The 17,099-nt window shown below is 43.2% G+C and overlaps 1 protein-coding gene across 3 annotated transcripts in view; it reads right to left on the bottom strand.

Moving 5' to 3' along the window:
• Window positions 1–564: 564 nt before the first annotated feature.
• uba6 (ubiquitin like modifier activating enzyme 6) overlaps window positions 565–17,099 on the bottom strand; it is a 143,392-nt gene continuing 126,857 nt past the window's right edge. For all 3 annotated transcript variants that reach the window (XM_067983410.1, XM_067983411.1, XM_067983412.1), the window contains 3 exons: window positions 13,312–13,399; window positions 10,206–10,300; window positions 565–2,874 (listed from right to left, as the gene is read on the bottom strand). In XM_067983410.1, coding sequence (XP_067839511.1) covers window positions 2,739–2,874; window positions 10,206–10,300; window positions 13,312–13,399 — 319 coding nt within the window. In that variant the 3' untranslated portion in view covers window positions 565–2,738. The remainder of the gene's footprint in view (window positions 2,875–10,205; window positions 10,301–13,311; window positions 13,400–17,099) is intronic.

The raw sequence follows: 17,099 nt of genomic DNA on the forward strand, positions 1-17,099 counted from the left end.
GAGGAAGGAGGTAGCCTCCGAAAGCTTGTGAATTTAAAATAAAATTGCTGGACTATAACTTGGTGTTGTAAAATTGTTTACAATTAGAACTTTTATGACTGACTCTCTCACTCCTGCAACTCCCAGACCATCTTTACACCTCTCACATTTTCCCTTTTCGCTTTCAGTTTTGAGACAGTCCCTTTATTTCAAAAAATAGTGTGTGTGTATCTATGGTTATATAGAAAAACAAATACAGAAATGTTCTCTAAATGGTCCAGGACAAAAACTCTAAATTTTGTTACTGTCTGGTTTATTCAATTGTCTAGGAAAACCACAATCAGTAATTATGAAATTCCTGTACTTATCGCAACCCAATAGATCAAATACAATTCTCTATAAAGCCCAATATTGGTGTCATTTAATTATGATTTCTTGACTAACTCTATGCTTTTGTTTTTGGCTCTTTTTGCCTCAATATAAAAACCTTCCACAGTCACCAAGCAAGTGGGGTATGTTTGGTGCCACAATGACGTGTAGGTATGTTACTCCAAAACTAAAATAAAGGCAAGCTTTACAAGAATAACTCGTTGAAAGTTATTTTATTTCCTCATTCGATAAGTTTCCAGTTCACAGTGTTTGTTTTCACCCAAGTGAAAATCTAGGTAGAACACTCCTTAAGCAACCTGATGATTCTGTATGTGAAGTGAAAGGAATTCAAGATCCTACATGCATTGCAGTATAGAAAACAGATTTTAAATCATGTTTAAAATGTGTGTGGCTCACCAGGATTACCACGGACACCTGGATTATGAAATTTTGGGTTAGAATTTCAACTTGCCGTCAAGGTGTAAAACTGGCGTTGGGGATCGGTCGGCTTGTTCTAGAAACCGCCTGATTTTCACTTCTGTGCATTTGATTTCAATAGAAATTAAATTTGGGCCGTTTCTATGACGGGCAGCCAATCCGCAACACCAGTTTTACACTCGGGTAGCAAGTTGAAAATCTACCCCATACTTCTTGAATCCAAGGTTAGCCGACCTGGCAAAAAGAAATAAAAAGAAATAACTTGCATTTATATAGCGCCTTTCACGACCTAAGGACGTCCCAAAATGCTTTACAGCCAATGAAGTACTTTTGAAGTATAGACCACTATTGTAATGTAGGAAATGCAGCAGCCAATTCGCGCACAGCAAGGTCCCACAAACAGCAATGTGATAATGACCAGATCATCTGTTTTAGTGGTGTTGGTTAAGGGATAAATATTGACCAGGACACCGGGAAGAACTCCCCTGCTCTTCTTTGAAATAGTGCCATGGGATCTTTTACATCCACCTGAAAGGGCAGACGGGGACTCGGTTTAACGTCTCATCCGAAAGACGGCACCTCCAACAGTGCAGTGCTCCCTCAGTACTGCACTGGAATGTCAACCTAGATTTTGTGCTCAAGTCTCTGGAGTGGGACTCGAACCCACAACCTTCTGGCTGAGAGGCAGGAGTGCGACCACTGAGCTACGGCTGACACTGAAGAAAGAAAGACTTGCATTTGTATAGTGCCTTTCACAACTACAGGATGTCCCAAAGTGCTTTACAACCAAAAGGGCGGCTTTTCTGTGCATGTGGTAGGCTTGTACTGTAGCTCTCCAAATCAGCATTCCTAAACATATTAATCACAATACTATATTTAAAAAAAAAGTTTTAAAAAATAAATGAAGCTAAAACCTGCAGTTAGATCATCGCATTATTTACAAAGAGCAAAAAAAATTGCAAATATCAAAGATGTACAAATAGTTCCGATCTCCTCAATGTGAAATTACAGTGACTAACACTGAAACTCTATGTGGTTTGTAAATATCAGAAAATAAGATTTGAACAATCACCACACTAAATTACTGTTAACTGGCGAACAGAAACATTTCCCGCACAATGTTTTTGCAGATTTTTTTAAAATCAAAGAAGTCTGTGATCCGAATGAAATCACAGAAGTTATGAGAGCAATTCGGTTAGATTTACTTTAGGCTTTGTTGGTCCAAGTCTTATGTTAGCGAGGAACGGTACAAAAGTCATGGCATGCAGTAGTTGAAAATGGAAGTCCTAGGGTTGTTAGCATGGCCAGAACAACATGCAAAAGCAAGTACTTAAATGGGCAAAAAAAATGATTAAACATGAATTTTCAGTGCACATCAAAAACTTGTAATCTTTTTAAAATCTGCAAAATATTTTAGACATAGGGTTGAAATTGTTTTAAAAAAAATTTACCATGTTACACTGAAGGTTTAAAGCTACAAGATGGGGGATTTCTTTCATGAAAATGCTTGAGCAGATGGAGTTATCCAGCTATGGAGCCACAGCTTCTCAGCTTCTTCCTAAAAGCAGTCCATGGTAGATATACTGAACCTCTGATTCTGACACTTGTTACACACCTTTGTGCAGGACAACGTGGAAACTTGTTCACTTTGAAACGGCAGCTAACAAAGCACTTACATTAAAGCAGTGAGAGTCTATACAGAAAGACGATACGCATCACTCTCATGGGACTGGACTGTCTCGACTGCATCACAACACAATATGCGGACGATCATTTGAAAACACCGATTTTATTGCCACTATTAAGGCAGTCTGCATAAGGCGACATACGCAGGAGATTAGAGAGGCATTTACATCACAATAAAGTAGAACAATTTAGCAAATTAAGTGAGCGGTCCTCCACTTCTGTGGAAGTTGGTACAAGGGGCTGAAGCATCCACAGCAAGCATGGGCTCAGTTCTCTTCAGGTCTGAAATAGTATCTCACTGGAGGGCCTGGCAGGTCTTCATCACCATCAGATTCAGGTGCAAATGACACTGTCAAGTCGACGTACTTCTTGTCTGATGTTGGTCTCACTAACTTCTGCATTCTGAAGCGGAAAAATATGTACAAGAATGTAAAATTTTGAATGGCTTAAGTTTAATAAGGGATTGCATCCCACCCATCCCTTCCCTCACTCAGCCTGTAGTAAAAGTAGTCCTCGGTAGCGGGATTAGCAAAGTGGGAGTGGAGTGGAGTCGAGAGAAGCGATGCTGAGCACCAGGGGAGGAGCCCCATTCACTAAGAACAGAAAGAGTGGCATCACAGTGATGTTGCAGTGAGCAGAGAGGAAGAGCTCCCAGAGACCCGGAATAAAAGGGTAGGTCAATCGAGGTAAGTAAACAGCAAGTAAATTAATAATAATTGAGTATCTAAAGGGAGTTTAGAAAAAAAAAGGTTTCTAAATATAATGGATGGGCAGCTGAGACCCATTGTCTGCAATTCCTGCGCCATGTGGGAATTTCAGGACGCTTCATGTGTCCTGGGGAAACGTGCAGGAAATGCCTCCAGTTGCTCGAGCTCAAGCTGAGCGTTTCTGAGCTTGAGGGTTTCTGAGCTTGAGGGGCGGCTGGAGTCACTGCAGAGCATAAGGGAGGCTGAAGGTTTCCAGGATTGTACGTTCCAGGAGGTGGTCACCCCACAGTCACAGAGAGTTCAGGATAGCAAGTGGGTGGCCATCCGAAAGGGTAGGAAGAGGCAGGTAGTGCAGGAATCTTCTGGGTGTGTGGCACATTCAGCATTGAATACCAGTGAGGGTGACTCCACCTTGAAGGAGTGCAGTCCTGAGTATGGCACCATGGGGCAAAGGACTGCACAGGGATGCACAGTGAAGTGTAGAAATGCAGTATCATAGGGGATTCGATAGTCGGGGGACAGACAGGTGATTCTTTGACCGCCAACGTGAGTCCCACATGGTGTGTTGCCTCCTTGGTGACAGGGTAAAGGACATCACGGAGAGGGTGCAGAATATTCTGCGGGGGGAAGGGGAACAGCCAGAAGTCATGGTCCATGTGGGTATTAACGATATAGGAAAGGAAAGGGATGAGGTCGTACGGTCAGAGTTTCAGGAGCTAGGGAGGAAGTTAAAAAGCAGGACCTTAAAGGTAGTAATCTCTGGATTATTCCCAGCGCCACATGCTAGTAAGTACAGAAATTAATGCATGGCTAGAGACAATGTGCAAGAGGGAGGGCTTCAGATTCTTGGGGCATTGAGACCAGTTCTGGGGCAGGAGAGACCTGTTCAAGATGGACGGCTTGCACCTCAACAGAGCTGGGACCAATGTCGTCATGGGGAGGTTCACTAGTGCTGTGAGGGAGGGTTTAAACTAATTTGGCAGGGGGATGGGCACCAGGATGTATCATTAGAGAGGAGAAACAGGTGCATAAAGGATTGGGAGAGAGACAGATAGCACTTGAGTAGGAAATTGTACAGTATTAGGTGGGATCAGACTAAGAGAGAATACGAGAAGGTCTAAGATAGGTTTAGAGTGCACGTGTGTAAACGTACAAAGCGTGGTAAAAAAGGTTGGTGAGCTGCAGGCACAAATAGCCACAAGGGAATATGATGTAGTGGCAATAATGGAGACCTGGCTCATAAAAGGGCAGGATTGGGTACTAAATATTCCTAGATACAAGATATTCAGGAAAGCTAGGGAATGAAAAAAGGAGAGGGAGTGGCAGTATTGATTAAGGAGACTATTGCTGGAGAGAGAGGATGTCCTTGAGGGGTCATAGATAGAATCTGTTTGATTAGAGTTAAGAAACAATAGAGGTGCCATTACACTACTGGGTGTATTCTATAGGCCACCAACTAGTGGGAAGGATATAGAGGAGCAAATTTGCAGGGAAATTACAGAGAGGCGCAAGAACTATAGAGTAGTGATAATGGGGGACTTCAACTATCCTAATATAGACTGGGATAGTAATAGTGTAAAGGGCAAAGAGGGGGAGGAATTTCTGAAGTGTGTTCAGGAGAACTTTCTTGATCAATATGTTTCCGGCCCAACGAGGATCTAGTTCTGGGGAATGAAGTTGGGTCAAATGGAGCAAGTGTCAGTGGGCAAACATTTAGGGAACAGTGATCATAGTATCATAAGGTTTAGATTAGTTATGGAAAAGGACAAGGAGCAATCTAGAGTAAAAATACTTAATTGGAGGATGGCCAATTTCGGTGGGTTGAGAACAGATGTGGCCCGGGTAAATTGGAATCAAAGATTGGCAGGCAAAACTGTAATTGAACAATGGGTGGCCTTTAAAGAGGAGGTGGTTCGGATACAGTCTACGTACATTCCCAGGAGGGGGAAAGGTAGGGCAACCAAAGCCAGAGCTCCCTGGATGACGAAAGAGATAGAGAGTAAGAGAAGCAGAAAAAGGGGGCGTATGATAGATGTCAGGTTGATAATACAAGTGAGAACCAGGCTGAATATAGAAAGTTCAGAGGAGAAGTGAAAAAGGAAGCAAGAGGGGCAGAGAGTATAAGAATAGACTGGCGGCTAACATGAAAGTGAATCCAAAAGTCTTCTATAGGCATATAAATAGTAAACGGGTAGTAAGAGGAGGGATAGGGCCGTTTAGGGACCAAAAAGGAGATCTATGCATGGAGGCAGAGGGCATGGCTGAGGTACTAAATGAGTACTTTGCATCTGTCTTTAACAAGGAAGACGCTGTCAAAGTCACAAGAGGAGGTAGTTGAGATACTGGATGGGCTAAAAATTGATGAAGAGGAGGTACTAGAAAGGCTAGCTGTACTTAAAGTAGATAAGTCACCTGGTCTGGATGGTATGCATCCTAGGTTGCTGAGGGAAGTAAGGGTGGAAATTGCAGTAGTGCTGGCCATAATCTTCCAATCCTGCTTAGATACGGGGGTGGTGCCAGAGGACTGGAGAATTGCAAATGTTACACCCTTGTTCAAAAAACGGTATAAGGATAAAACCGGCAACTACAGGCCAGTCAGTTTAACCTCAGTGGCGAGGAAGCTTTTAGAAACGATAATCTGGGACTAAATTAATAGACACTTGGACGAGTGTGGATTAATAAAAGAAAGCCAGCATAGATTTGTTAAAGACAAATCATGTTTAACTAACTAGATTGAGTTTTTTGATGAGGTAACAGAGAGGGTTGATGAGGGCAATGTGGTTGATGTGTATATGAACTGTCAAAAGGTGTTTGATAAGGTGCCACATAATAGGCTTATCATCAAAATTGAAGCCTATGGAATAAAAGGGGCAGTGGCAGCATGGATACAGAATTGGCTAAGAGACTGGAAACAAAGAGTAGTGGTGAATGGTTGTTTTTCGGTCTGGAGGAAGGTATACAATGGTTTTCCCCAGGGGTCGATATTAGGACTACTGCTTTTTTTGATATATATTAATGACTTGGACTTGGGTGTACAGGGCACATTTCCAAAATTTGCATATGACACAAAACTTTGAAGTGTAGTAAACAGTGAGGAGGATAGTGATAGACTTCAATAGAAGGTTGATGGATTGGGTGGACACATGGCAGATGAAATTTAATGCAGAGAAGTGAGAAGTGTTACATTTTAGCAGGAAGAATGAGGAGACATAATATACGCTAAATGGTACAATTCTAAAGGGGATGCAGGAACAGAGGGACATGGGGGTGTATGTGCACAAATCGTTGAAGGTGGCAGGACAGGTTCAGAAAAAGCAGTTAAAAAAGTTTACGAGATCCCGGGCTTTATGAATAGAGGCATAGAGCAAGGAAGTTATGTTGAACCTTTATAAAACACTGGTTCGGCCCCAACTGGAGTATTGTGTCCACTTCTGGGCACTGCACTTTAGGAAAGATGTGAAGGCCTTGGAGAGGGGGCAGAAAAAATTTACTGGAATGGTTCCAGGGATGAGGGGTTTCAGTTAAGTGAATAGACTGGAGAAGCTGGGGTTGTTCTCCTTAGAGCAGAGAAGGTTGAGAGGAGATTTGATAGAAGTGTTCAAAATCATGAAGGGTTTAGAAAAAGTAAATAAAGAGAAACTGTTCCCATTGGTGGGAGGGTCGAGAACCAGAGGACACAGATTTAAGGTGATTGGTAAAAGAACCAAAAGCGACATGAAGCAAAATTTTTTTACGCAGTGAGTAGTTATGATCTGGAACGTGCTGCCTGAAAGGGTGGTGGAAGCAGATTCAATCGTGGCTTTCAAAAAGAAATTGGATAAATACTTGAATGGAAAAAATTTGCAAGGCTACGGGGAGAAAGCGGGGGAATAGGACTAACTGGATTGCTTTTACAAAGAGTCGGAATGGGCTTGATGGGCCGAATGGCCTCCTTCTCTGCTGTAACCATTCTATGATACTAAGTGCATCCTGTAGCCTGTACCAGCCCACACTAATTAAGTGCGGTGTAATGAAAAAGACAAAAGAACTTAGTTACATAGTGCCTTTCATGACCTCAGGAAGTCTCAAAGCAATTCACAGCCAATGAAGGACTTTTAAAGTGTAATGTATGGAAACGCAACAGCCAATTTACACATAATAAGGTCGCACAATCACGAATGAGATAAAACAACCTGATAATCTGTTTTACTGATATTGATTAAGGAGTAAAAATTGGTCAAGTCACTAGGAGAACATCCCTGCTCTTTGAATAGTGTCATGGGATCTTTTACATCCACCTGAGAGGGCAGATAGGGCCTTGGTTTAACTCTCATCCGAAAGGTGGCACCTCCGACAGCGTAGCACTCCCTCAGGACTGTACCGGAGTGTAGTTATTAAGGCACATTGGCTGGAGTTTTCCACTTCTGCGCTTGATAACCCATCAATACAGTGAATGGGCAGAAGATCACAGCTTGTGGAAAACCTGAGGACATTCTGTTCTAGTGGAAATTCTCAAGAATTAACTACCAACTCTTATTCTCCATGACAGGCCCAATGTGTCTAAATGGAGATCGGTTCCATTTGATAAATGGAAGCAAAATGAATTTCCATTAGGCATAAGTTTCCATTGTATACTGAACATCACAAACCTCCACTCTCCATTCATCTCACAGAGGCAGTGGTTGCACAATCAAATCCATTGTTGCATGTAATCCAACCAACCTCTTTACTGTCACAATAGTGTTGAGAAGAAAGAAAGATAAAGGAAAGGGTGATTTCCCACCTGTTTACAACTATAAACATTATGAACTTGGTCCATTTGGAACAGTTAAAGCTGACCTTTTCTGAATGCTGCACTCCCCGGGTCAGGTATAATCAGATCGGGTAAATTTCCCTCTATTACGCCTTAACATTGTGCCTTAACTCCAAAATCGGAAAGGCACCCCCTACTGAATCATCCTGATCATTTCCATTTCACATACCAGCCACTGGTGAGGACTTTCTAAGTGAGATTGTCAATTTGAGCTGATTTGGGGACTGTTTTGTATTGCGGGTGGATGTCCACTAGGTACTGGTGTGAAACTGTCCTCGATAGTTTCATGCAGAACTCTTCTAACCAAAGGATGGAGGAAAATTTCATCCCATCACTCTGGCTGGATTTCAACCCAGGTCCCAGATTTGATAGCCTAGTTTAACCCGTGATAGCCTAGGGCCCGATATAACCATGGCGGCGGGGGGTCGATTAGGCGTGTTGGTAATGCGCCCGGTGAAATCAGTCGGCCCTGCGTGCAATCGCAGGCTGATTGGATCCACTTACCTGTTCTTCCGGGTTCACTGTTGCTAAGCTGCGCGGCGGGCGGACTGCGCATGCGCGCAGTAAGGTCTGTCAGCTGGAGGAGCTCTATTTAAAGGGGCAGTCCTCCACTGACTGATGCTGCAAGTAATAGGAAAAATTACAGCATGGAGCAGCCGAGGGGGAAGGCTGCTCCCAGGTTAATGAAGCCTCACTCCAGCTCTTATTGGATGGGGTGAGGAGGAGGGGGAGGACAGAGATCTTCCCCCCGGCGGGCGGGAGAAAGCGGCCTGCCTCTGCCACCAAGGCATGGCTCGAGGTGGCAGAGGAGGTCACCTGCACCACCAACATATCGCGCACCTGCATACAGTGCAGGAGGCGCTGCAATGACCTATGTAGGTCAGCCAAGGTGAGTACACTTACTCATTCCCCTACACTCAGTCTGCCACATCACCGCCCCCACCCCACATCTCCTTCTGCACAGCCAACACTACTTTGTCACATCACTCCTCACACCCACTCAAAGCTCATCCTCATCTTACCTGCACTTACTCACCTCGCCAGTATTCATCCCGCCACTACCACTCAACCCAATGCTCATACAATCTCATGGCTCTATCTCATACTCACCCTCTCATGCATCTTTTTCACGGTCAGCCTCACTCAACCTGCCACTACCTGTGCTGCAGCCACAGGGCATGCATCACATATGTGCAGTAGGAAGCGTAAGGCCAATGTGTCGTGAGCATGAAGGGGATGCACAAGGGTGTTTGAGGGTTTGTCATGGTTTTTACTTATATTTAATTTCTGATCAACTCACATTACATATTATATTGGCACCACTACTGCCACATCTTTGCGAATCTTGTCTGGTTTGTGCAATAATGCCCTTTCCTGAGGATCACAATGAAGACCCACAACTGATGACACCCATTGTGTCACTGCAAAGTGAGTGTAGGTGTATTTGCAGGGCTCTTTTGTGCAGACGACTGAGAGACGTCAGCGATGTCCCTGGTGGCACCCTGGAAGGATGCGGAGGAGAAGTTGTTGAGGGCAGTGGTGACTTTGACAGCGACAGTTAAGAAGATGGTGCTCGGGCCAGCCGGGAGCAGCTCGGCATGAAGGAGGCTGCAGATGTCCACAACTATATGTCGAGTGACTCTGAGCCTCCGTGTGCACTGCTGCTCAGAGAGGTCCAGGAAGCTGAGCCTCGGTCTGTGGACCCTGTGGCGAGGGTAGTGCCCTCTGCGACGCATCTCTCTCTGCGGTTGCCCTCCCTCCTGCTGTGCAGGTGGATGTGTCACAGCACTGTGTTGTGGAGCTCCACGTGTCAGAGGTGGATGGCGTGGCCGGCGAGGCTGGTGATGCTGTTCGTCCTCCGAGGAGGTCATGACTGCAGCTACGGCGGCCCCCATCCGGAAGATATACATCTGAGGGGGTCCGCAAGGTAGGTACATGTGTCTGGACCCCGGGGTAAGTGTGAAAGTTGGTGCATTTTATTGTCAGGAGGAGGGTGGTGGAGGCCAAACTTTGTCCAAAGTGACAGAGTGGCCTCCTTCAATGAATGAGGGCCTCCCCCCCCACCTGTCAAACGGACCTTTGCAGCTGCCACAGGCTGATGGCTGCAACACGTCCAATTGAACTGGGAGTGTTTCCCCCAGTACGGGAAACAGTCTAATGCACTGTAGCACCCAGTCAACAGCTATCAATTCTTTCACTAGTCAACTGCCTCTTGCTATTTGGGATTTACTTACGTTAGCTTCAGTCGCTTCACGTGTCCTGGCATGACTGGCACATACAACATCTTCACTCCATGAACCACCATCGTGGGCTCAATGCTGTAGGTTTCCTACAGTGAAAGAAAACAGTCTCCATTACACTGTATGCAACAGTCTGCAATCTGTATCCCTGCTGATTATTGAGGCCGTATAGGTAATATATTTTTGGACCAAATTGGACTTAATAATTCATCAGTTCACGTGGTAGTACACTGCTGAATACTGAGGGGGTTTAGTACTGAAACCATAAATTTTCCAAAATGTGAATGGTAGGAAAGGACTGAAGGGTGGTATGTGTTACACCTCTGTTCCAAAAATGGGGAAAGGGATAAAAGGCAGGTAATTATAGAGCTGCTGGCCATATGTCAGTAGTAGGGAAACTGCTAGAGACCATAATAAGGGGTAATATTATTGAGAATTTAAAACAACATGAGTTAATCGCAGTCAGTCAATGTGGATTTGAAAATGGCAGGTCATGCTTGACCAATTTAATCTAATTCTTTGAGGAAGTTACTGGGAGTACAGAGAAAAGAGAATACAGTGGATGTATTACATTTGGACTTCCAGAAAGCATCAGTTAGAGTGATTTGTGAAGGTTAAGGCCCATGATGTTGAAGATTAAATGGCACAATGGATAGAGGGATGGCTGGGTTGAGATCTTTCTTGTTTGCCCATATACACACACATATATAATATATATATATATATATATATATATATAAATGATTTGGAGGTGAGCACAGAGAGAATATCAAAATTTCCTGACAATACCAAATTATGGAGCATGGCAAATTGAGAGGAAGAATGCGTGAGGCTGCAGGAAGACACTGACAGCTTAGAGGAATTGGCAGCTATCAACATAAATAATTGTGAAGTATTACATTTTGGGAAAAAGAACACAGAGAATAGAAGTGTTAACCTGAAGGATGAAGTTCTCGATGGACTGGAGAAGCAGATGTTAAACCCATAAGAAGGGCAAATGAGATTCTGTGTTTTATATATCTGTGGGCACTGAATACAAAAGGAAGGAGGTGATGATGAATCCGCATAAAATGTTCGTCAGGCCGCTGTGTGTAGTTTTGGATACTCCATTACATTGGGACCATAAAACTGTGATGATAACAGTGATGAGAAGACTTTGTTTTTGGTCAACCGGGGGTCCGACAAGTGAGGAAACCCATCACCAAGGTTAACATTCTCCAAATCAAGCAACTGAGAGATCCCTACTGACCTGTAAGATTTCCGTTTGCCTAATATGGAGTGCACACTCTCACCACAGGGAGACAAGTCCAGAAAACTTAGGCACTGATTGGCAGAGTCAAGGCTCAGGATGCCACAAGTGAGCGCAGGGGTACTGTGGGAGTTTAACCAGCTAATACCAAGCAGTTTACCAGTAGGAAACGTTGGTAAGCTTCTGCTGCTTGTCCAGCGAGGGCCATCCTACCCACTGGGAAACTGGCTTGCAAGGTGATCTGGAGCCAAGTGGAAAGAATTCTAGCCCTGAGAATCCAGGTTCCACCAGTAAGCCGGTAGGCTGGCTATCATGCATTGACATAAGTGGATACAGTTATGAACTTGTAAAAACTAGGACTGTGACACTGAAGCAGAGATAGTTAAGAGGCAATCTAATTGAAGTGGTCAAAGTTTTGAAAGGGTTTGAGAGGGTAAGTAGTGAAAGACTATTTCCACTGGTCAATGAACTGGTAGCAAAGGGCATAAATTCAGGGTTAGTACTAGAATCATAAAGGAGAGGTTATAAATGTTTTTTCCACCATACAAAAGGTAATTAGATTAAACTCTCCTTAAGCCTTGGCTTCATTATAGCTGTAGCAGGAAAGTCGACACAATTCAGACCTCACACCATACTCCCCTCAGTTATAGAGGGCTCCTATGCCCATCTCCGCCGCACTCCAATATCTCAAGTGTCTATTGAAGTTGAGCCAATATTTAAGAGGGAAATAGATAAACATGATGAAGAATATTAAACGGTATAGGGAAAAGAGCAGGGAGATGGGAGTCACTAACTCTGATGGGGAGCTAAAACTGGCACAATCTCTAGGAATCGCTTAGTTCCTTTCCACTCATCCACATCAAGGTTTTCCACAATGTTTTAACAATCTTTGCTATCTTATGTTTTCTACACAACAGAGGAAAAATTAGACAGCAAGAACAAAGTGCTACAAGTTATGCTAAACTGTTATAAATCACTGGTTAGTCCTCAACTGGGGTATTGAGTCCAATTCTGGGCATCACACTTTAGGAAGGATGTCAAGGCTTTGGGGAGGGTGTGGAGGAGATTTACTAGAATGATACCAGTGCTGAGGGACTTCAGTTATGTGGAGAAACTAGAGAAGATACGATTGTTCTCCTTAAAGCTGAGAGGTTAAGGGGAGATTTAATAGAGGTGTTCAAAATTATGAAGGGTTTTGATAGAGTAGATCGGAAGGAACTGTTTCCACTGGCAGGAGGGTCGGTAACCACAGTAGTTAGTTAATTGGCCAAAGAACCAGGCGGGAGATGAGGAGAATTTTTACTTTTACACAGCATGTTGTTATGATTTGGAATGCACTGTCTGAAAGGGTGGTGGGTGCAGATTCAATAGTAACTTTCAAAAGGGAATTAGATATATACTTGAAAAGGAAAAATTCGCAGGGCAACGGGGAAAGAGCGGGGGAGTGAGACAAATTGGATAGCTCTTTCAAAAAGCTGGCACATGCACGATGGGCCGAATAGCCTCCTTCTGTGCTGTATGATTCTAAGTGAACTCCCTGTGCGCTATTTAGCCTGTAATTGCCTGAGACCAGTAGCTGTAGACAGTGTTCACAGCCATTAAAATCTTGCTAGTGAATTGCCATGACAGAGGTCTATATATGTGGCTGGTGTCAAGCCCAACCCCTGTGGGATGCACTTCCCAAAAAGGTCTCTCCCATCTGCGTTCTGGAGTCAGATCTCAAACAGTCTGCGGAGCATCACGAGTGATGGTGTAAATGTGCCTTTAAACTCTGCATGCAACCTAATAATTTGGAAGTTCACTGGCATTGAATTGCAAATTACAAACAATTTAAATAGAGAAGTTTCTTACTTTTACAGCATTTATGAAATCTAACAGCGTGAAATCTTCCCGTCCATAAATGGTCCATCTATCCCAGATTGTGAATAATATCTCATTCCTATTCCAAAAGAAAGAGAGTTAGTTTTTAGGACAATATTAAACCAGCTGTATTTAGAAAGGTCAACGTTGAATCAGCTCCAGTTAATTTGCTTACAGCACTAAGTAATTCTTCCTTCGCAACGTTTTAATGAACACCTAGTTCGTAGAGATGGTAAAAGCAGTTCGGTGATATATCGGTTTGGTGATATATTGGAGCAAGAAATTGGTTAACTGTGCAGCCCCTGTGAGATCATCGAGCTTCCTCTACTAGCATCTCAAGCAGGCTCTGGGTTTCAGCAGCACATCATACTGCATTTCCCTGCGTGCACACACTGCTCCTCCAACGGTGATTGTAAACAATTTTACAACACCAAGTTATAGTCCAGCAATTTTATTTTAAATTCACAAGCTTTCGGAGGCTACCTCCTTCCTCAGGTGAACGATGTGGAAATGAAATCCTCGAAGACTTCATTTCCACATCGTTCACCTGAGGAAGGAGGTAGCCTCCGAAAGCTTGTGAATTTAAAATAAAATTGCTGGACTATAACTTGGTGTTGTAAAATTGTTTACAATTGTCAACCCCAGTCCATCACCGGCATCTCCACATCATGACCTCCAATGGTGGGTTAGGCTCGTTTCCCCCCTCCCTCTGTCCCATTTGTGGCATTCAGCCACTACTCCATTGCCCTCCGGTGATCTCTCCCACCATCTTGTCACCTTGCCAGCTCCCTCCCTACTTTCAAATACCTCCTCAAAATCTTCAACCATGCTCTTGCCTTCTTGCAATTCTTTCCCCCCTCTTCTGCTTTGTCCACTGTTTTTTCCTCTACCCTGTAAAGTGCTCAGATATGTTTTCCTTTCTATGAGGAGTGTTAGGGAAATGTAAATTGTTGTAGTTCTCAGCTTTTGGGTGAAAAACCCCTCAGAGCATTTGTCTACGCAGTGGGATTTGTTCCTGCAGTTTGATAATGGAAGCTTCACCCCTGGAATAATCTGAGACTCAAGCAAACTGTCTCCAATCACTCCCTTCTAATTTGTGTCTACTCCATGTAACTCACTCTCTCTCCAGGTTATCTGCTTATTCCTTCCTATTTCTTTATTTTGTGTGAGGCAGTGGGGCTGCCACTTACCAAGGCTTCCTAGCTTCATAGTAAATGCACCATGGTTAATATAGCAGTCTATTTTAATAACTGGTGTCAGTGCTGTGCTAAATGGAAACAGGGTTCAAATACTGTCATGTCTACTTAAATGAAGAACTGATAAAAGAATAAAACATTTAAGAGAATAAAATTTCTCTTTTCCAACTGTTAAATGAATAAAATGTTTAAATGAATTGCAAAAGTCTGGATTTATTCATTTAAGTGTGGTACTGCCTCGCTAAAGCAGATGTGTTAAACCCTTTTTTGCCAAACAATGTGTTTTTGCTAGGTGTGAAAATCACCTTGTAACTAATTCAGTGATTTTTCAGTGTCTTTTTCATCTCATCGGGTGCAAGGGCTCAAGCACTTTTGACCAAAGTAAAAAGCTTTTTTGTTTAGGTGTGAAAATCGCCTCATCAGGTGCTAATGTTCCAGCTTTGGGATGCTTATAACTTGTCCACATTTTAGTGGGACACAAACACTTCAGCAACAAACTGTGGCAGAAACTCTTTTAAAGGTCCTCGTTTAAACATTTGTTTTGCTGCACTGTATATATTGTAACGACATGAATAAAATAATTATACTTTCAGTTATCCGTAACAACTGTGTGACCATTTCTACAGTAGTCATGATGTGGAGATGCCGGTGATGGACTGGGGTTGACAATTGTAAACAATTTTACAACACCAAGTTATAGTCCAGCAATTTTATTTTATTTTCGTCAGGAGGAGGAAGCCTCCGAAAACTTGTGAATTTAAAATAAAATTGCTGGACTATAACTTGGTGTTGTAAAATTGTTTACAACCATTTCTACAGGACTGGGATTGCAATCCAGTTTGCATTCCATTGTTAACTTCTTGCAAACTTGATACAACAGTTAAAACTAATAAAAGAATAGAACGGTTAAGTGAATAAAATTATTTGACAAAACCATTATTCATTTAACCGTACTGTAATAATTATGTAACTTGCTTGCTTTACATGATTCACTTAATACAACCTAAAAAAAATATTATTTGTTCTAGGGATATGGGTGACACTAGTAACGCCATATTCATCGCCCACCCTAGATCTGCAGCGACTCTTTTTACAACTGAGTGGCTTGCTAGGCCACGTCATAGGGCATTAGGAGTCAAGCACACGGTATGGAACTGTAATCAGTTGGCTGCTGGACAAATCAGTTGGATTGTCACAAAAGCCCGGCAGTGCTCAGTCATTTGTTTCCAATCCAGCCCACGAATGACCAGATTTACTGAATTCAGTTTCACACCTTGCCATAGTGGGATTTGAACTCACGACCTCTGGGTTGCTAGCTCTGACAAGCTGTATATGTTATATTAAAAAGGGTTAACATCGCTTTTGAAACACAAGTTATACAAGCCAGCGTGTCTACCCAGAGGGATTTAAAAACTACTGGCTCTTAAAAACTGTGGGGGAAGCGCCAGCTCGACCCATTGTATCTTAGCAACGATCATTTGTGCATAATATTTTGGTGTCTTGGGAATTGCAAAATGGGACAAAATGTCTGTCCTGTTTCAACAAAGAAGGACAAGATGGGATTTAAAAAAAAATATATGGGAAAAGGACAGCAGAATTTTCTTTCCGCTTTAGAATTTAAAAAAAGTTCCATGCTACATCGCTGAGGCTCCAAATTTTAGTACCTGCAATTTTTATTAATACAAGGGTAATTTGCTTAAGGGTACAAAATAATTCTCCATGTTTGCAACCACACCCCAGAATATGTCCTTTAACATGGCCCAGTTGTACCATATGGTACAGCTGGTAGGTGTCACACACGGGGTGAAATCAATGGGAAAGAAAATCGGGTGGGGTGTATAAAGGGCGGTCGATTCACGACTGCCTGATTTGCGTCCCGCTGAAGTTAAATTTTACCCCCCCAGACTCTAAAGTCATGACTACCCTGGAGTGCCAGGTCTCCCATGATGCAAAGTGCAGATTCACGAGCTCACCGGGTTGATACTGCACCCACAGATCAAATGACCGAAACTAGCTAAACAAAACTGCACACTCGACATCACCCAGGCTATACCTATCCCTCATATAACTAAAGGTCAAAACTTTACTCCCACAGCATGTGCGTCAGCCTAGGATGTGGCCTTGCTATTTCATTAGTTGATAGCTCCAGCTGGTGTGTGTCAATTTGATGGAGCTGACCAAATATAGTCGAATATCACGTGCAGATAGGATAATTTTGTACTCCAGGTCCAGTACAGGTCACACTAACCTCTCGATTACTAGCTTGGCTAAGGGCTCTTAGCTTGATTAAAAGCATCAAGTCACAGAGTACAGTCCCCCCAGTGTCTAGCTGGAATTGGTCAGATATGAAGTAGCCTGAGATGCTTCAGTGGACTCACGCTATCACTCATCGATATTTATTCAGTTTTAGCCTGTGTTGCGTGAATCACCAAACAAAACACAAGTCTCTTTAAGGACTAACTTTTAGCTCCCTCGATCACTCAGCAAGTTTATCTAATGAGTAGTTGAGCCACATAAGCCATGAAGGTCCCAGGTGCAATCTCTGGCCTGTACTGCGCTGATTTGGCTGATCGCAACTGCAGC

The sequence above is a fragment of the Heptranchias perlo genome, chromosome 4 (genome assembly GCF_035084215.1).
Source record: "Heptranchias perlo isolate sHepPer1 chromosome 4, sHepPer1.hap1, whole genome shotgun sequence".
NCBI lineage: Eukaryota > Metazoa > Chordata > Chondrichthyes > Hexanchiformes > Hexanchidae > Heptranchias > Heptranchias perlo.